The sequence below is a fragment of the Cygnus atratus genome, chromosome 5 (genome assembly GCF_013377495.2).
Source record: "Cygnus atratus isolate AKBS03 ecotype Queensland, Australia chromosome 5, CAtr_DNAZoo_HiC_assembly, whole genome shotgun sequence".
Lineage (NCBI taxonomy): Eukaryota > Metazoa > Chordata > Aves > Anseriformes > Anatidae > Cygnus > Cygnus atratus.
In genome coordinates, this window is record NC_066366.1 from 41,661,533 (window position 1) to 41,682,420 (window position 20,888).

The following is a 20,888-nucleotide window of genomic DNA, read 5'->3' on the forward strand; positions in this document are numbered from 1 at the left end:
ACCTGCAACATAAGGGATAATCAAGCATCAACTACCAGCATTTTGCTGAAAGTCTGTCACTTCAGCTGCAGCTGAAACAGAGCAACAACCCCCGGCTCCTTTCAGTGCAAACAGACCTCCAGCGCAAAGCAAAACAGGCTTCTAAAGGCAACGCAGAACAAAGCGTTTGTGTTGCAGCGAAAGCTTGGGCTCATCGGTCTCAAGCTTACAGGAAGGTCCAGGAAATGCCAACAAGCAGTTTTTCCCAGAGTCACCAGACCGACATCAGTGGTTGTTCGGGGTAGGAAGAACAGAACGAGCAGATGGGCCCAATAGAAGTTTTTCAGGTGGAGGAAGGGCAGCAGACAGCACAACCAACCCTGAGCTGCTACATATTTCACTGACCCAGCATTTTTTTCCTGTGAAAGATGTATCCAGTCCAGCTTTGTGCTCTCTCCTTCCCACCAAGAAACCTTAAAGTGACTTACGGGAAGCTCATTTCCCAAAGATTTTTCTTACTTCTGGCAAAACTGTCTCCAGCCACAGCAAGACGAGCACAGCAGAGGGCACAGCTAGAGAGATGAGACAAATTCATTAAATGAATTTGCAGCGGGTAAGAGAGAACAGACTGCTTTCCCAGGATCTTTGCTGGAGGACCCTATGAAAAGCAGAGGCAGGAATCCCCTAATGACCTTGCCAACCGGTTGGCAAACTAGTTTGAGTCAGAAGTCCCTCAGCAGCTGCTCCACCGTTAAACGCACTGATCTGCCAGTTCGGAGGCAGCGCAGGTGTTGTACACTCGGGTTGTTTCTCAACTATCTGACCGACTTGCGAGAAATGAGCAACAGAGTGCGAACTGCTCGTCTCTCAAGGCACACACGCAGCGCAGCCAGGCTGACAGCAGGAGGGGAGCACACGGCGTTATACCTTACTTAGGAATGCTCACACGCTGTGTAAGCGGTGCGATAATTAAATTGTTAGTCACATTGACAAGTGGGTGGAAGAGGCTGGGTACGTCTGATGCCGTTTGCTACAGGCAATTACAGATTTACCAGCGATGCATCTGTCACACACAAGGATGGGCTCAGACCCAAGTATCTGTAACAGATCAAATTTTGCCCGTTTCCCAGAAGTAAAATGGAACGAACAGAGCAGCTCCGCATCCGCAGCGCAGCTCAGACCCACCTCCAACCTACCGCATGAAAACAGCTGTACGATTTCACATACTCAAGCATTCATCCATGCAAGAACTTGCAGACACTGATCCTTATCTGAAGATCTGGGAATTCCCGCTCTCCAAACTCTCCCCGATAACACTAACTAGTGATGAAGCTCTCGCATGGCCTCAGCTCTGCTATGTGCCATCTCACCTGGTCCCTGCTTGACACAAGGATCACAGGCTCAGCAGAGATTTGGCAGCAGCAGTAGGTAAATACCAAATCACTCCCTTCACTGAGCATCTGTGACTCGCAAAGGACAAACTCATCTTTGTGACAACTTAAATCTTCTTCTAAAGCACGAAACCGAAAGTAATTTGATTTGTCTTAATGAAGTAAATTCTCCCTGGGAGCTGGCAGTGGAAAAAAAAAAATAATAATCAAACCTTCTGCTTTATAGCACCAGCACTATTTCACTATTGCCAAGCACAAGACAAATCGGTAGTCTCAAGACCCCTCGATGTAAAGAGGGAGACGATTAGGAAGAGTGGAAGGGGAAAAAAAAAAAAGGAAACAAATGCTAACTTCTAGTAAAGATGTTTTTTGGAATGACCATCACTGGCTGTGTCAACCCCACAAAGAGAACAAAGAGGACAAGACTCAGACAACTGAGGTGGGTTATTTTTCCCCAAAGCAATTTTATTTGAGAAAATTGACAAAATCCCCCAAGCAGTCATTACAGAGAAATCCATTAGTCCCCCACATCTGTTCCCCAGCACCCACACCGGTAAGGTGAGGACCAAGGCGCAACACCAGAACGACGATACTGTAACAGTCACCTGGAGAATGTAAGGCCTCACCACCATTTTTGAGATAACGGTGTCTTCATACTCCAAGAAGGACGGGGAGAAGATAATCGCGACGGACAAGATGGGGAAGGCCCCTTTCTTGTACTGTCTTTTCAATTCATATAAAAACAAAAGCAAAAACCTTAACAGATCTACAGGCTTCAAACTGTAGGACCTACAGCTACCTTCAAATGACTTCTGTAATTCAGTCCTGTGGCATCACTGCTGTTCTGCAGTGTAACAGCTTTCAAAAACGTACAAGGATAAAGGGAGAGGAGTGGACCTGGATTCTTAATATGGCTTTATAAAAAAAAAAAAAAAAAAAGAAAAAGCAATATAAGCACTTGCCAGTGAAACTAACAACCTCAGGACCTTGGTGATGGCAAAGGAGCAACAAAACACTAACGTTTTTCGATGACAGTAAGTCATCTTTTCACCCTTTCCCATAGCCTCACCCTGGCCAACCGTTTTCCCCCTGGCAATAGATCAGATTCGGGCTGTCAATTATTAACGCATGCTTTTTTTTTTTTTTCCCCCAAATGGTAGGCTGGACCCAGGGCCATGATAACCCATTCCCTAGCCAGAAGGGTCTAGGCACGTGAGACCAGAACGCTGCGCTGCTGAACCGTTTGCTCTGAAGGAATGCAGAGAAGGTGAAAGAATTTTAATCACTGCCTAAAAACTGCAGTAAGTAAGTTCAGAAGTTAACCTGCCTGTTTTTCCCCAGCCTGGCTTATTCATTGTAATTCCATCTGGACAGCTGAGGAACCGTGAGAGGCTGCTTGCTCTCTCTGTGGTACCGCACAGAAGAACAATTGTGTTGAGGGCACAGTTCAGACCCCCTTCAGATGTAGCATTAGCCTATTCCAACCCTGTACTGCTTTTCAAGATCATCCGAGTTCTTCCAACAACTCCTCTGCCATCCTTCAAAGCAACCCCTTGCATCCTCAGACCTCAAAGCAGGGTACAGGCCTTCATGCTTCACATTAACAGCAGCTCACCTTGCTTTGAGGTCTCAGGAAATGAGATTCAGCCAGCTGCCTGCTGAATAAACGTTACACTATTAGCTGAAAAAAGTCTCCTGCTCAATTTAAGACCAAGTTCCCTAGCATAACCTGCTCCTATTTGCTCTGTGACTGTATCTGACTGAGGCCTCCTCTCTGCATGAAAGGTCGCCACTGACTACGGCTTTCAGGAAAATTGCTGCATCATTTCAGGACCAGAGAGGCAAATCCAAGACAAACACCTGGAGTAAGGGCAGGACCAAGGCTGGACAGCCTATCTGAGCAAAGCAGGGGTCTCCTTTCCAAGCTCAAGCACATTACAAAGCCCTCCTTCCAAGGCTCCCCTTCCTCCAGGCCGAACCATCGTATGCTCAAGTGCCTTGACCCATCAGCTCCCACAGGGAGAAACACCAAGGTCCACGACAGGGACCAAACCTCGGATCCCCCTCTATCCTCAGGCTCTGCTGGAATGGTAAATCCTATTTCTTTGCCCTCACCTTCCTTTGCACGAGGCCTAGATCCCAGCTGGTCAGAACAGGGAATCCCCCACTCTGCCCCGGTGCTGGCTGCATGGCACCTGAAGAGCTCAGCAGGACCAAGTGGCTCAGAGAAACACTGCAGTCACAGACAGATGGGAGACATCATCAAAAGGAGAACAGACAGCGCAAAAAGCTCGCTGCAGCTGTCATGGAAACATTTTTTTATTTAATCACTGCCCCAGGAATCCCCAAACCCATCACAAGCTGCCCCACCCTCAACATCCAACAGGATTTCTCAAGTCCCCAGTTGCCTCCAACTTTTATGCTCCCCTCCCCCTTTGGGGTCCAAGTTCCTGCAGAAAAGCTCCAGTCAGTGGGTATCATCTGTGAGATGGCTCCGGGGGGCCACGGCTGGTCCCAGCGGTGTCCAGCTGGGTCTGAGAGGAGGGGGAGGAGGACTTGTTCCTTTACTCAATCAGTTTCTTGGCCTTGAAGAAGCGACGCAGGTAGAAAACCTGCCAGGTGGCCAGTCCGATGAGACAGCACATGGAGAAAATGCTGAAGTACAGAACCCGGGTGTTTGTCGATTCTGAAAGAGACAACAAACCATTGCTTGGTAGTGTGACATCACAGGAAGCTCCTTAAAATCCTGGGAGCCTTGCCCTCCTCTCTCCCCACCCCTGCGAAACGTCAAAGGCAAGATACCAAACACCATGAAGGCAAGGGCACCCAAGCACCAGCAGTACTTGAGAATAAACGCAGAGGGAACAATGAGAGGGAACAAGGTGAAACTTTGGTTAATGGACGACATGAAATGGTAAGATTGATTCTCATTAGGAATGGAGACAGGAAGAAATGGTTTCTAGAAATGGGAAACAAGACAGTACAACGGCTCAAAAGAAGAGAAATAGAGGGTTTTCGCTTACTAGGAAGAGAACAGGCAGAGGCTGCTGTAATTGCTTGTTCTCCCTAATAACACATTCAGCAGGAGTAAGGGTCTTAGAGCTCCAGCCCTCCAACGGAGCACACAGTCTCTTACCATTCGTGTCCCTCATCTCTTCTTCTCGTTTCTTCATATAGGCAAAGTCATTCACAATAGACTCTGAGAGATCTTCCAGCCGCCTCAGTTCTACCTCCAGAGGCTTCAACTTCTCCACTTTAGCAATCTACAAAACAGGAGAGTCAGGCAGTCACTGAACCAAAACCAAAAGCTCCTACACGGGCTTTTACTGCCAGTTTGAACCACTCCTTCTCACACGCTCCGGATCTGGGGCATCCTTCCCCCTCGGGAAACACCTCTACGAGCCAGAAACTCCCATTGCATAAAACGCTATCGCTTCTCCCACCTGTTTGCTGAAACACACTTAGGTCTACCCCTCCTACTCAACAGAGGAGCTCAGTACGCATACAGGCACATTTCTTCCTTATTCGGCCTAACGTTAGCTTACTCACAGTTGGCTTCTGACGAGTGGGTAGAGGAGCTTGCCACGTGGCTACACCTCCAGTGAACAGAAGTCACAGCCCAAGAGAAAGCGATTTTAACTTACATGCGTGTGCTTGTATTGCTGTCTATGCACACTGGATATTAGCACCGAGACTCACTTGGCTAAACGTTGCCCCAGAGAGTCAGGGCAGCCTGATCCTGACAGCAGCGGTTCGACTACACCCACAGGAGCTCGGGGTTTGTGAATTGAGAAGCTCAAGGCCAGCACATGCTCTTGGCAGGGCTGCGCAGCTCCACAGCGCGGCGGCTGCCTCGAGCCGCCAGATGCCGCTGTTGGAATACCTACGGGATGGGCGCCACTTGAGCCAGTTAGATAAAAATACGCTTCCCTCGTAAAAGCTGGTTTTATAAGACATCATTTTTTGTGCAGATCACGCAACCTGCAAGTCATGGACTTGTATATAAAAGAAAAATCTACAAGGAATTCAATTAGAGAGCACACTCCGTCACAGCAACTACTTCAAGTTGAGCGTATAAGCACGTGTCCTTGCCCTGATCCTGACCATAACCTGACTAAACGTTATGTAAAATCTGTGACAAGGACACTTCTAACTGCATTTCCTGCCACTGCTGCAACGTAGGCTTTGGATAACCCTGGTTCTTGCACAGAATTTGTCACCACGACTGACAGGCCGGCCCCCGCCAGGAAGCCAGACTCCGCGTCCCGAGGTAACGCGACGCAGGGAAGACTCGCTACAGCAAACACAGAGTGCTTTCCGCCCAGGCTGCCCGTGGAGCGCGGGTCTCCCCACGATGACTCAGAGAGGAGGCCCAGGAGGCATCCCCCAGCCGTCCAGCCCCCTCCGGCAGGCAATAGGTGGCGCTCCCCGAGCGGGCATCCTGGAACGCTGCTGAGACAGCTGCCCGCGCTCCGGAGAGGCTCTCACAGCCAGGACGCCGCTAGCTGAAGGGTCTTCGCACGACACACGTCCCTCGGCAAGCAGCAGGCTCTCGAGCAGTCATCTGAGTGGTTTTATGCCGAGGTGAGCTGTATATTAAATCTGCCAGCACAGCAGTGTCAGTTTGGAGCACACGTGCGAAGAGGGCGTAGGAAATGTGAGGGTAAAACCCTCCCGCTTTCTAGTCAAGAGGCTGCACTGACAAAACTCTGGCCAGGATGCACATCTGCCAGCAGATCTCTGCTAAAAAAAAACCTAGCACCAGCATGAGCGTGCCTATGGCCTGGACTCTGCTGACACAGCTATAGCAGCAGCTCTGTACCAGGGACGAGGGGTCAGGGACCTCTGCTGACAAAACAACCCTGAGCTGACTTGGCTCCGTTATCCTCCTGGAGGGCACTTTTCCATATCCACAGGAGGCTTGAAAGGCTCCCCTGGGAAAAGCTCTGGCTTTTCTGCTCCATCCTGCATCCCTTCAGCTGCTTTTAATAGCTGTAGCTAGAAAAACGCGACAGCCAATTTCAGTCCTGCGTGTACTCTCACACACACATCCTGGACTTCTCTCAGCTCGAGTGAAACCAAAGAGCACTGCTGCTCCAAGGCAGTTTGTGAAAAGCCCACTGAGCCTCCGTGGTGGTGGAACACCACGATCCTGGAAGGCAGAGGAACATCCGTACCAAACAAACAGCTGAGACAACAACTCCACTGAGCTTCTCAGGGGCCACTTAAAGGTGCATCAAAGCCTAGCTAGCAGAGAGAGAGACTGTAGCCAAGAACTGGCACGGAGTTGCTCATCCGGAAAGGAACTTAGATCTCCAAGCCTTCTTGGTGGCCTCTGAGAAGTCCTTTCATTCCTGCTTCCTGACTGAAGAAAGGTGTATTTCCCCATCCCAGAGAACTAAGGTCCGTCACTGCCATGCAGCGGGTCAGTAAGATTTTCTAACCTGGATCACTCTCCCAGTTCCTCTGCTCCAAAAACATCTGCACCTGTGAAAGTTTATGAAGCCAGACTCGGACATCATCCCTCCTCTCACTGCCCATGTCCATGCAGAAGCAGGACAGTATTACTGCCCCTAATTCAACCCCCTGCATCAACTCTTGTAGGAGTTCAACAAGAACCAGCGAGGGGAGGACAAAGGCACCGCTGGCTCCGAGGACACTAACAAAAGGTTCAAAAAGGCAGCAATTCCAGGAGAGAAATCTGGCAGCAGCCTTCCCCAGGAGGCCTTACAACAACCCGTCAAGTTAAAAAACACGAGTATTCTAGCAACTTGGGGCAGAGGATGAAAAAACCACTACAAAACAGTGTGACTAAACATCAGCAGCAGCTTTACAAACTAGGTGAGACTGAGTCCTTTGCAGACACAGTGTTCAACAAGGCTTGTCACAGTCCGTCCCTCTGAGGTTGCCACAAGGCAAGGATGCTTGTTGGCAACGTCAAGATCTCCACTCAGGTGGGACTGCAGGTCTAAATTCTTCTTTTCCTATGTTTGTCCCTGGACCTTTTCCATTGGTAGAGCTACACTGGGGACAAGAGTAATGCGTACTTGGCTTTATCCCAAGACAGGTGTATCAGTACAACCAGTGGGTTGTACTGAGCTGTGCAAAGAGAACCTTTCTGCAGAGGGACAATGCTGCTGGGTAGCTCTGTGGTAATGGAACTCGGAGTATGCTGCAGGGCTGATTTAAAGAGACGCTGTAAATGCAGTCACCAAAATCCTCCCAGTTACACTCTCAAGGGTCACCACGTAAGATTTCACCATCTTGTAATCCTCCAACAGCTGGTTTAGCCAGAGAGCTGGCCCAATGATTGCTTTGCTCTTCCCCAAGCCCAAGCAGTTTTTCTACTCTTCATGTGCAGTGACTGTACTGACGTAAGCCATGGAGGAACAGCTAGCCCAAAGTTCAGAAGGATATCAGAACTCCAGCACACCCATCTGAGAAATTCATTAGTTCTCTAACTGCCACCATACGCGGTCTCCTCTGTTGCCCTTTTCTCCCTAAGGCATCTCCCATGCTGGTTTAAGCAGTGGGCAGAGCAGGAATTTGCAGGAACCTTTCTCCTCTACCAACTCTCAGGCTCTGCTGGGGGCTGCTCGACCCCAAATTCTAGCAAGCCAGAAGCACAGCAGCAGCCATCAAAGCTCAGCATCCAAAACGGCGAGACTGTCCCAGCCACAAAGCAACTGCTATTCCTCACAGCTGCTCCTGGGTCTAAGAAAGCTGTGCCCTCCCAAGACGGGAACGTTCAGGGTTTTATGCCTGTTCCCAACGTCACGCCTTCAAACCAAATACACATTTCACACCCACTACTGTTCTGCCAAATACCTTTACACTGATATATTGCCAGTTCTGATATATTGCCAGTTCTTAGAAGCGCACAAGCACCGTTTCAGGGCTGTCAAGCCAACACATCTTCCAGTGAGGAAGGCAGCAACAGTAACGATGCAACTTGACCTTTAGGAGGATCTGACGTTAACCTAAAATACCCTCCACTGCTGGGGCAGGGGAAACTGCACATCTCAGTATCTTGCTGCTTGTAATACCTATGCCCAGAAGCTGGGTCACGCTGTCCTGGCAAAAATAAAAATAAAAATTCACACATTAGGCGCCAGTTCCCAGAGCCCAGAACGAATTTCAGTTGATATCTTTTTTTTTTTCCTGCCCTAGCAGACAAAGCTTCACTGGAACTGCAAGTTGCAGACAGGCTTTCATCACCGCTGGGAAAAGAGCTTCCCATCATGAGCCCCAGATCTACAAATAGGCATCACATGAGTGCTGGGAAAGGGGAGTCCGAGGCGCAGGCAGCCAGGGGACATACCTCCTCGTAGTTCTTTGCTTCGACTCCATGTTTCATATCCAGAATCACGAGCTGGTCCGGCATCCTCCCTGTTCCTGGAAGCATAATGAAAGGATTCATTGTGCAAAACGTTCAGCCTGCCAGGAAATCACCAGCTCTCTCCAGCGCTGAGGAAGGACTCACAACATCCCTCCCCTCCGTGTCTGCAGCTAAGTGCGGAGGCAGCACAGTCCAGCCTAAAAATACAGAGACTTCAGAATAAATCCTGGCTGAGGGAGAGCCTCCCAAAGATAATGGGAACAAGCTGTAACCGAAAGTGCTAAGTGTGTGTAGGATGCAAATCACTGTAAAAACTGCAGAGGACTAGAAGATGAACACCAGCTGCTATGAGACAGGCTGGCTAAAGTCACCAGGGGGGCAACTCTTCAAACTGGGAAGCCCGTGTTCCTCCTCGCAGGAAGCACACCAACAGCCGTCAAGGTTACTGAGGTTGGAAATGATTTTATATTTAGAAAAGAAGAAGGAAAGCTGCTTTAATTGAGGAAGGCGGCACATGGGGACTAGTGATCCTCACGTGCTGCAGTATCTGCAGAAACGAAGGCAGTATCTTTACTGAAGTATCTTTTCAGGGAAAGAACTGACCAGACCCACTGGTCTGAGACCCACGTTGCAAATGCAAACCCCGAGATGTCAGGAGGCTTGTTGGGAAGACGCCACGGCACTTCAGAGAACTGCCGTCTGTAGCCACATAAACAGTGAGGAGGATGAGGTTGCAGTCAACAGCACAAGTATCTTTTAAGGCTGTGGCCCCATGCTGGGGAAGCCTATAGCTAATTACTTTTGTTTGTTTGTTTTAACTGCTACGAACTTTCACATGTGAATATTCACAAGAGGAGGAAAAAATGTCTATGCATTTAAGACACACTAAAGAATGCAGCACATCAGCTGACCTGAGCGTCATATGGCACTCTACCACCCACCAAGGAAATGTCTGTACACAACACATTCCCAAATCCCAGCACTTCGGGGCACGCAGTTGTCCCCAGCTAGCTGCCAGCACAGCACAAGGTCTGAATTCACTTACACTACTAACTTCAGAGCTCTTCTCCAGGAGCGTGTCCAATACTCACACTTAGCCCTAGGTAGCTGCCAGGTGGACATTCCCTCGGTCCACAAGCAAATTCAATACACAGGTTACACAGGGTCACTCCAGTCAGAGTCAGCAACACATTCCAGATCTTCAGTACAACATCCCCGGTTTTCCTCTCTGAACAGCTCTTCCAACAGCAGACTGGAATCACCTCCACCTTCTACTGCTGTCAGAGCAAGGAATAATCTACTAGCAACATCATCCATATCATCTGCAAACTGTTTCTTAATTCCTGAGGGATACTGCAGCTCAAAATTCTCACTCAGCCATGTAAGAGCCTAATGGATAAATCAGAATTCGGATTTTTGGGGGTTTTCTTATAAAAGACCGGTTACCGTAAAAATGAACTTAAAACCTAGCACCGTTCTTTAACAGACGTGTTGTATACGACCACGCGGTGCTCCTTCCTCCAGCCACAAATTCTGACCATTTTTGCTGCATATCAGCGTGCCTGGAAACTGGCAGGTAGGGTGATCAACAGCAGCTGCAGAAGAAAATGCAAAGCACGCAGTTCAGAGAGGGTTTTTTTTTATGTTGTTTAAATTACAGCAACTTGGTTGGACAGCTTGAGCTTCCAGGAAGAGCTGAGAAAGATGAAGAGGACAGTGAAGAGGAGAACAGAGCTGGAAGGATTCATTTGTCAGGCTGGAGGGGAGAGCTGCCAAGAAAGCAGAAAAACAAGAGCTGCTGGGTGCAAGGGGATGGAAAGCAGACATTCTGCAAGAGGTTAACGTTGTCAGAGACTGCCCTGGAAAACCTCAAGCTGCTCTTCTAGAAGATTACTGAGCCCGAGGCACAAGCAGAAGCCTTCTTTAAGCTCATCAGATCCTCAGTGACTCCTTGCGCCTCCTGCAGCTGGGGCTCACCAGAGCAGAGCAGATCAGCAGCAAAGTAAAAAACAAACCAAAAACAGCAGTAAGGCCCAGAGATCTTTAACTAAACCATCCAGCTGATACCTACAACCCCCAGGGTCTTCAAGAGGTTATCTCATACAAGTACACAGCTGTTTCCTGGGAGGCTAAAGGAGATCCTAATTTGTAAAGTCAATTTAAAAACAAGGTGGTTGAACTGGACGTCAATTTTTTTCACAGAGGAATGCCAGAAAATATAAGATATTAAACCCCAAGTTGGGAAATGTAGGATTACGGAAGGAGCAAAGAGGTAAAGACGGAGAGGGGAGAGGGACTTTTAATCAAATCAGGGAGCGTAGCAATAGGACAAAGGGCAATGACTTTAAACTAAAAGAGGGTAGATTTAGATTAGACATGAGGAAGAAATTCTTTACTCAGAGGGTGGTGAGGCACTGGCACAGGCTGCCCAAAGAACCTGTGGATGCCCCATCCCTGGAGGTGTTCAGGGCTTTGGGCAACCTGGTCTAGTGGCAGGTGTCCCTGCCCATGGCAGGGGGGTTGGAATTAAATGATCTTTAAAGTCCCTTCCAACCCAAACCATTTTGTGGTTCCATGATCAGGACACAGGAAGAGCCCTACAAAGGAGCGTGCAGGCCATGCTGTTCTTGTCAGAAACTGGCTTACGATGCTAGAGTACGTGCACTTGGGAACAGATCGCTGGTCAGTAAGACAGGATCCTTCCACCCTGGAAGGGGAGAAAAAGCCCATCGTACAAACATGCACAGCTTCAAGAAGCACTCTAAGAACTCCTTCACTCTCTTAATGGGGACCTTCTACACAGAATCTCCTTCTCACTTCCTCTTCCTCATTTCTGCGGTTAAGGATTGAGAAATCCCAGTCGCTCAGATCTCTCAGGGCCCAACGGCTCTGGGCTTCCTCTACCAACAGTTCTCCTCTTCCAGAGCTCCAACGTCCTCTTGGCTGCAGCACTACACGTCCTGACCACCTACGTGAGGAAACTATGAAAAAGAAATGAAAAAGAAAGGAGAAACGTGGGGAGAAAAGAGAGCTCGGTCAGTTGCCCCATCCCCTTGCTTGCATTAAAGAGGAAACGAGGCACTTCCTTGTGACACGGTTACTTCTTCCACAGCACCTTAACCGAGTCCTGCATTGATCAGGCCTCACGGTGCCACCTCCCTTGCTTCAACACTTCCTTAATATCCAGCACAAGCAGGGGAAATCTGGAGACACCCATCATGCAGTGTAAATTGTCAGCAAGGATTATGGGGCCCCTGGGTCAAAAAAGGAACTGGCAGCTTGAAGGACCCTAACGGGAAAGCCTATGGAAGAGGATTCAGCTGCTCAACTGAACAGCTCTAGATTTTGGCACTTCAGTCCCCCACTAGTCACTGAGCAGAAGCCGTGCGTACAAGTTTGTTATCCTCGTTGGTACCAAAAGCTCCAATACAAACTTGCGACACGTCAGGGAAGCCAAGGAGCAAACATTTGATGCAACGAAAAGAGCCACAAGGGGCTCTGGCTAGGCAAGAAACCTCTGGTCACAAGCACTGAAGTAAGAGTCTAGACGCAACTAAAGCAAGAAGCCTCCCCACTGCAGCGCGTGATCCCATGGAAGCTATGAAAGGGTTTGTGGCACTGTCTGGAGACCTCCCAAACACCCAGGTGTGGGACAGTAAATAGCAGCAGCAACTCTCCCAGATGAGTCACCAGTGCCTGCATGTCTCGATGCGTTACGGAGCACTGGGAAGCCCTACCTTCGCAGTGAAATAAAAGCAGAACCCTGCGCATTTCGGGTCACTGTCTCATCTGTTAAATACGACAGAAGAGGTTTTACAAGCCAGATCCCTCCCCGAACCAAGATAACCTTCTGTTTCTGGAAGGTTCTCTTCAGCTTGCAAATTACTTGCACCTTCTACACGGAGCAGCGCAGCAAAACAGATGCTGCCTTTCAGCAGATACGGGGAACGCTGCTAGCGGCTGCTCTTCAGGGTCTTTTCGGATAAGACACGGGAGAATCAGCTCCAGGGAGCAGCACTCAGTGACTGTGAGAAGACGTGAGCACCTACAAGCTTGCACAGGCTCACCCACACCAAACGAGACTGGAAGCCACGTGCTGGCTGCTTTCAGCACATTTGTCCCGAGGATGAGCCCAGGCACTCAGAGCAGCACACGCGTCACCTCACAGGAAACGAGCCTCGGTGCTCGTTAGGCAACCATCCCTGCAGCACAAATGCAAGGCTGACGTCCTGCTCATTTCCCCTTCCCTTTACTGACTGCTTAGCAGTTGTGGGTGCAAACCACGGCCACGTTCTCCTCCACACGCTGCTAACCTAACAGGATTGCTGCCGCGCACACGTTCCGCAGATCGCACTCCAGCAAATGGGGAGAGACGGGCAGCAGGGGAGAAAGGCCGGGTCCTGGAAATGATGGCATCGTGCTCCGTCCTGGCTCAACCGCAGGATGAGGAGCATGAAGAGAGCAAGAGAGGCGTGGTTTGCCCCCTGGTACTGCCATTTGCTGCGACTGTGCTGACCTGTGTAGGAGGAACACACAATCCCCCTTTCTTAGGCCTCTTTCAGAAGAAACCTGAGCACCCCGCACCGCAGCCACGGGGGAATACTTAACTTCCAAATGCAACACAGACAGCAGATGCTCTGCACCGGTGAGACTGTCCACAAACTCCCGAGAAACAGCTTTAAAAGGCAAAACGTTGGGCAGACTACGCTCAGAACCACTGTCCATGTACCTCTCATGCACACATCCACACGAATTCATCAGAAGCTAATGGACCTTCCACTTACCCACGGGAAGCTTGCTCTCAAAGCAGGCCTCAAACATGTCATAGTCTTCAGTGGTGAAGGCAAACTTGCCCTTCGTGGCATCCTCCTTGGCGTACAGGATGTGTCCCGCCGAGTCAGTTATCTGTACGAGAGAGAGACGGCGAGGGTAAGGAACGCTCACGCTGCTGAGTTCGGGCAGCACAAGAACTGTTAGAGCTCTCCTGGCCTCCCCTCCTGATTTCTGCAGTTTCTCCTCTTCTTTGCACCTGTATCGACTCCTCCCCTACGGATCCCCGCCGAGCTGACAAAGTCAGAGTGCCCCTCCGTAACTACTGACACTTAAACAAATAAACAAATCCAATAGAGAAAAAGAAACAAAACCAAAAAAAAAAAATGAAAACCAACCCAAAACCGAAAACCACACCGATTTCTCTTCCTCCTATAACCTCTGAATACAGGCTACATTTAGGAACTCTAGCTATGCCAAACTGTCATTCGTTGCCTCCTTTTTGCAAGCAAAATTCAGAAATTCCCATAGCAGCAGACGCAGGGAAGCCTCACGGGACAAAAAAGGCTCATTCCCCAGAAGACGACACGAAGAAGGGCGTACCTATTACTCCAGAAACGAACGATCAGCGTGGCCCCGAGTTACACAAGGTCTGGGTGCCAAGATCCACAGAAGCGGCCACCTCAGAGGACAACCCAGACTACACAGACAGAATAATGACTGCTTTGCACTACGTCTCTGAAATTACTAAGAATAGGTAAAAACTGTACGAGGTCTACAAAAATGCTTCACCCAAGAGTAAAAAAGGGGACACGTTCCGTGGCACAGACTGAGACAATTACTGTGCTCAGTTAAAAGGTCCAGCCGCTCGAAATACACTGACCGACGAGCTGGGTGAAAAAATGCAGGCATTACCATACTGCATGAAAGTCAACAGCCTGCCTTCCTCTGCATTGTTTCCCAGTTTCCCTCGGCAGGTATGTCTGAAGAGCTTGGGAATCGTCTCAAAGGTGCAAAAGACAGAGGTGCACAACATATTTTGTGGTACAGAACAGATAAATCAGACGTTCTCCTTCACTCCATCTTACAACAGAAATTGACAACCTTGCAATCTACAACCTTGTTTCCCTGTAAAAGAGCCACATGGAAAGATTAGGTACCCAAAACGATTTTAGGGGAACACTCCTTTACTTATTTCAACGCATCATTAACTCCCTTCCACATGATAGCACTGAGACCATCCACTTGCTCGTATTTGGAACGGACACAGACTTTTACACGGATATCGAGAGTTGCTACACTAGGCAGGGAAAATAATAAAGGGTATAAATCCTGCAGCCTTCGGGCATAAGGAACAAACTTCCTCTGCATACAGATTACTCCATAACTGTCCGTTACAGGCCCTGCAGTCGCTTCCCCTGCGCCATACGGCATTTGCCCGCACCCGAGAACACCACGGAGCCTCCGCTGCAGCTCCCTTGCAGAGCTCCACCTGTGTCCGAGCCGCGCACAAATGAGCGCACGCCACGCGGCCGGGCACAGGCTGCCCGCACCTGGCCGCGCCAACACGGCGCACAGGCACGCATTCTGTCACCACGCGGTGCTGGTTAACCAGGACGCCTGCCCGACTGCACACCCGGGCTGGCCCCGCATAAACTGGCGCTGGGCTCTCAACGCCAAGCTGTGGTGACAAGAGCACAGCAAAGAAAGCCCTCAAACGCCCCCGTTGTTTTCAGCATTATTCCCTCAGGGCTTTCTAGAGAGCAGAGCTAGTCTTTAGCTAGAGGATATTGCGCTGCTTGATCTGGGTTCGTCCTTTACAGTTCCGACAGCCTGCTCTCACTCGGGATTTGAGGCGGCAAAAGCCGTGCTCTGCTCCCACCAGCACCGAGCGCCGTTAACCCGCATCGGCCAAGCTCAGCTGGGCGTGTGGGGGTGGGAGAAGCTGCTAAAAGCCCAGCCAGAACACTTGCGGGGGAGAAGCTGACCTGAAAGGGATTTTTCATGATATTCAAACGTTATTTACAGTAACGCGGTCCTCCACAGACAGGGCATTGTTCGCCCCTGACAAAGAGCCCAGCAATTCCCCAACCCGCCAGGCCCAACAATGGCACAGCCGCACGTGACCGGGCCCGGCGGGACGTCATCCGCCCCGAAGGCTCCCTCCCGCAGCCAGCTGGCAGAGCGCGCGGATTCCTCGGAACAGAGGGTGCCACTGTTGGTGTTGGAGCATCACAAACGCGGAGCTCAGCTCACGGACAGGAGCCGCGCCGAGCGCAGCCAGAATTAACCACCAGCCTCCCACGTTCGGGTGGCCCCAGCCCCGGGACCGGAGCAGGCCAGCCAGCGCGGAAGGAGCGAGACCGCTGCAGGTTGATGTCCGGAGCTACATTTTCCCACAGCAACCGGGACACAAGGAGAGAGAAGCGTGCACCTAGGCCAGGTGTTACTGCACTCACAGCAGGCCCAGCGTGTTGGGTGGCCGTACCTGAACGATAAGATGGGAACCGAGAATGGCGTAGGGCGTTATTTATCCCTTGCAGGTTTTGAGAGCAGTATGGGACGTTCACTTACTGATTTCCACATCAAATTGGTTTTATCGTTCCAGTAAAATGGAGCATCCATGAGCGTTCCTATTTGGGCACCTGCTTCAGCAGCAAAGCCAGAACGAGACCCAAGCGTTCACTGCCTCCCTAGGCAAGGCCTCTGTAACGAGGGGGAGTTTTGGAAGAGACTGCGGGGTCAGAGCGGGCAACCAGAGAACCAGGACGGTTGGTAAGGGGCAGACGGGGGGGGGTGTTCAACCTGAAACACACGTGCCTTACCAGGCGAAGATTTTCAAGCACGTACGCCGTGTGAATCTGCCCATCCACAGACAAGTTCCCTTTTACAGATGATGCAACAAATTACGAAAAATAAGTAAACTAAAAGCACGACCCCAGAGACGGCCTTGTCCCGCCATAACCGGGGACAGCTGCCACAGGGCCTCCACGTGCCCGGCTGCGGCACGCCGAGCAGCGGCCCCGTTTCCGAGCGCCCCCCTCCCGTCGCCGCGTGCGGGAGCAGCGGGCGGCACCCGCACACCCGCTCCGCGCCGCCCGGGCCCCGCCGCCCCCCGGCCCCGGCCCCCTGCCCCCAAACCGGGCCGGGCCCCGCCGCCCCCCGGCCCCGCCCCGGCCCCGCCCCGCGCCACGTCCGGGCCGAGCAGGGGCAGGGGCAGGCCCCGTGCCGGTCCCGTCCCGGTCGCACCTTGAGGTTGGCGGAGGGCCCGGTGGAGGAGCCCGGCGGGGCGCCGATCTCGTACTCGCCGGTGACCAGCGTGTCGCGGTGGATCTCCTCCCGCAGGCACTTGCGCGCCTTGCCGGGCAGCTGGAAGGAGATGGGCCGCGCCGGGCCGGCCAGCAGCAGCAGCAGCAGCGCCAGCAGCGGGGCCAGCCGGGGAACGGGCGCTGCACCGGCGCCGGGCCCGGGGCGGGGGCGGCCGGGCGGCGGCAGCGGCATGGCGGCGGCTCGGGCTGCGACGGGGCCGGCCTCCGCCCCCGCTCCGCCCCACGTGACCGCCGCCGCCTGCGTCACGCCGCGGGAGCGCGCGGCGCCGTGCGGGTGCCCGCCGGGCCGTTGGCGTTCGAATCGGGCCCGCGCGGCGCCGGTGGGCGGGGCCTGCCCTGAGGCGCGGCCGTCGGGGGCTGAGGGGGCCGGAGGGGGGCGCGGGCGGCGGGAGCTCCTCGTCAGCGCTCGGCTCTGCCCGAGGCGTTGCCGGTAAATTAAAACGCGAAGGCACGCACCGGTCGTGCACGCAGTGTGAATTCACAGACTCCCAGAGCTTTCCCCGTAGCTGGGAGCCTCCCAAGCCCTCCCCTGGAAGACGCGCTTGTTTTCTACTTACGCCTAGGTTTTTAAATTCCTGAGTAATCCCCCCCTGTCATCTTCAGCCAAGAAGGCTGTTCTGTCAGATGTCTCGCCCCTTTGGATCAGCGCCGTGCAAATACCGTATGATAGTGGCAGAGGCACGCGAGCGTTTTTGACAGCAAATAAAATTCTGCTGTTTTTAAAGAGGCCTTTTTTCCCCTCCCTCTCCAGCGTGTGCTCAGACCTACGTTTTTTTAATGTGTTTTGGTCACGCGCGCTTCGAGTATTTAACTTTTTAGTAAATAATAATAATAATAATATAACCACAATAACCACTCCGCAGCCGTACCAGCCCTTGGTGGTCGCTCCCCCCGACCCCTCAGCCCCGGCTTCCCCCGTTCCCTGCCTGCCCCTTGGCCGCTGGCACCTCGCCTCCCACAGGGCAGTGCCTGGGGGAAAACGTGCAAGTTGTGGCAGAAACAGGCGGCTAAGGGCACGCTGGAAGAACGGCGGGTTTTTGGCTGCGATCCTTTAGTCACGTCCTCTCTGTATTCCCTTGGCCTCCGCTGTGCTCTCCAGTATTAGCTGGCTTGACGCAGGGGGAAAGGCGGGAGGAAAATTTCCCAAACGCGTGGTTGTGATTAACACAGCTCCTGGGATTGTCTGCAAATGTTTGGGTGTGTTGAGATATCAGGAAATGTGGGAAGAAAGAAATGAATAGTAACGTTGCTAGAAAATCATAAGAATAAAAAGCTCTTTTATTTCTATTAACTAGAGTTTAAAAAATAAAAATAAACCATTGTTTTGCTTCTATTTCCTAAACGTCATTGTTCCTCTCTCTAGGCAAACCATGTATTTAGCGACAAGCAGTAATCAGGAATCACGACAAACCTCAATCTTAAGAGCCTGAAAACCAGCAGACTTCACGCCTCAATGTTCATATGCAGCTCGAGATAGGCCAAGCCTTTACCACAGTATTTTAAAGAATACCTCTGCTCTTTTACATCCGTATGCTCATATTTACTGAGGCAATATGATGAAGCCCTCCATATGAAGGAATGGAAACTAAGCCCAGCTGTACAGTGATAGAGCAACCTCTTCTTTGAGGGAAACAAACAGAACCCTCAGGAATAAAAGCCTCCCACCACCAGACCCTTGGCCTTCATTAAAACGCTATTTTAGGGAAACACAATTTTTCTTATCATAATGCATATCTTTTAAATGAAAGTCAACTGTGCTCAAACATTCAGTCAATTACTTTATTTTTAACTCCAGTTTATTGTTTGAAATGGGATTTCTGGTTACTAGCTGCACATTTCAATACATATTTATTTATTTATTTATTTATTCTAATGAGTTCACAAACTTTTCCCTACTTGGACAATCAAATTAATTTGAAGCTCAACCTTAATAAAATAAATGCTTAGCTGTTTCTGCAGTATGTCAAAGTATATTTGCACAATGAAAACATTCTTTCCGTTGCAGCACTTAAAGCAGAAATAGATACTATTTCACAAGCTTTAAGAAACATAGATTACTAGAATCTGAAGATATGAAATGTTGTAATGTTCTGCCACAAAATTCCTGATGCAACATGCACAACACGACAAATTCCTCCATGCAGAACATTCCTCATACCAATGATATGTGCCCGGTCTTCCAGCAAGTTTAAAACATTCAATAATGCCTTATTTTCTGGGGCAAATATTGGAGTAAATGCCTTATTCATGCAAAGGCAACCTCATTTTCTAAAATCAAAGCGTGAGGTCAACTATTGACGAGCAAATATATAACTAAATACGATCCCTTCCTATTGTGTCCATTTTGTCATGGTACATTTTTAGATAAGAGTTGCATTTATGACCAACAAATTGGTCACTGAGTTTCTGTTTAAATTTCTCATGTAATGAATGCATTATGCTTTAAACCACAGCACACACACTCAGTTCTAATTATAAAATATTATCATACATGCTTTAGTACTTTAGCGTGTTGTGAAAGAAAGTAGCACTGAACCGCTGAAAGTCTCTTTACAATCCCCACCTCTTCACTCTTTAAAGTGCTTAAAATGCAATGGGGCAATCTTCGTTTCATGTGCAAAGTAACTTATAGCAGATGGAAAGCAGTTTGAGATCCTTTCAGCTGCAGATTTAGAAATAACAGTCTTGCAGGGACATGCCTTTACATTTCCACATATTCAAGGCTGGCAAAATGAAATACTTCCTGCAATTCTGAAACACTTAACAGATGAGAAGAAGAGATTGATAACTTGTTACACAACTTTCAAGATGAAACGATGACCTATTTTAGTGTAATTTGCTGTCTTACACATCGTGTGAGCTTGGCAATTAGGTAAAAGCAGGTATCCTTTCTCCCTACCATTAATCTGTAGACAAATGGGTGTGTCCCCAAAGTAAATATTGCCTTTTCATCTGCCTATACATTGTCAAAATTTAAACCACTTTGTTCTCATATGCTTTTTGTATTTTCAAATATCCCTAATACAGTTTCATTGCTGTCTGGAAAATAATGAAGAAAGCAATGAATTGTTTAGCTTTCAACCCTTTAGTCACAAAGAAGCTTTGGAAAACTTTTGGTATTTCTGTAGTTTGAGTCTAAAAAAAAAAAAAAAAAAGCCATTTCCCACAAATTTCATTATTGTTTTCTCAACTGAAGAAGAAGTTCACAGACTGTTGGCAATAATCAATTTTTGCTGTAACAAAATATTTCTTTTATCCACGGTGAATCACAGAAAACAACACTAATTCTCTGTCTCCGTGAAACAATGTATATGAATGTGTGAGAATGTGGTAATTAGACTTTTTTTTCCCTCTTTCTGCGTCAGCTGCGTTGGCATTTCAGCATTTTCTTGTTTTTAACAATAAAAAGTTAAAACAATTTGTCGTCCTTAAAAACTATTCCAGAATTACTTTTATGCTCTAATCCGTTTGCATTCTGCCTTGCACCTGGCAACCTACTGCAAGCTACTGAGAAACGTCTGTAAAAACTGTATAAGTTTTACGATCCAATTTTCTAGTTTTACTAACCATGCAGAATTATTCAGCCACTTCTGGAAAGCACAAGGCCTCTTATTTTAAGGGTCCGTATTTGACCTCATTGCCAAGATATAGCCATCACAGTTACCATCACGGTCACAAGCCAGAGTGGGACATAATTCAATCAACTAAAAATAAAGCAGTAGCTGAACAGCCGTAAATTAGCATTGCTCTGTTCTGCCTCCTATGTAATCTGTCCTAGAGACCCCAGATATGGTGTCCTGGTCATACAGCTAAATAAATCACATTTTGATAAGAGGCATGGGACAAAATAACCTTTAGACATCAAGAGAGGCAGCATATATGGTAATTCTGACCGTATTTTGTTTGAGGAGACGAGCTGTTGTTACAATATATTTAAACGCATCTGTTTCCATTTCACCGAGTTTTGCCTGAAATCAAATATTTGGGACTTAATCTAAAACACGAGTTCATTCAGGGAAATGAAACATCCTTCATCAAAGATAGCACAGATTCAATCACACACGAACCGCTTTGAGGAAG

The 20,888-nt window shown here is 49.5% G+C and overlaps 1 protein-coding gene across 1 annotated transcript; it reads right to left on the minus strand.

Moving 5' to 3' along the window:
* Positions 1-1,805: 1,805 nt before the first annotated feature.
* Positions 1,806-17,047, minus strand: TMED10 (transmembrane p24 trafficking protein 10). Its single transcript, XM_035540166.2, has 5 exons — positions 16,729-17,047; positions 13,494-13,614; positions 8,692-8,765; positions 4,507-4,633; positions 1,806-4,056 (listed from the first exon to the last, which is right to left on the minus strand). Exons 1-5 carry the CDS (start codon positions 16,978-16,980, stop codon positions 3,935-3,937), a joined length of 696 nt encoding a protein of 231 aa, XP_035396059.1. The 5' UTR covers positions 16,981-17,047; the 3' UTR covers positions 1,806-3,934.
* Positions 17,048-20,888: the final 3,841 nt, after the last annotated feature.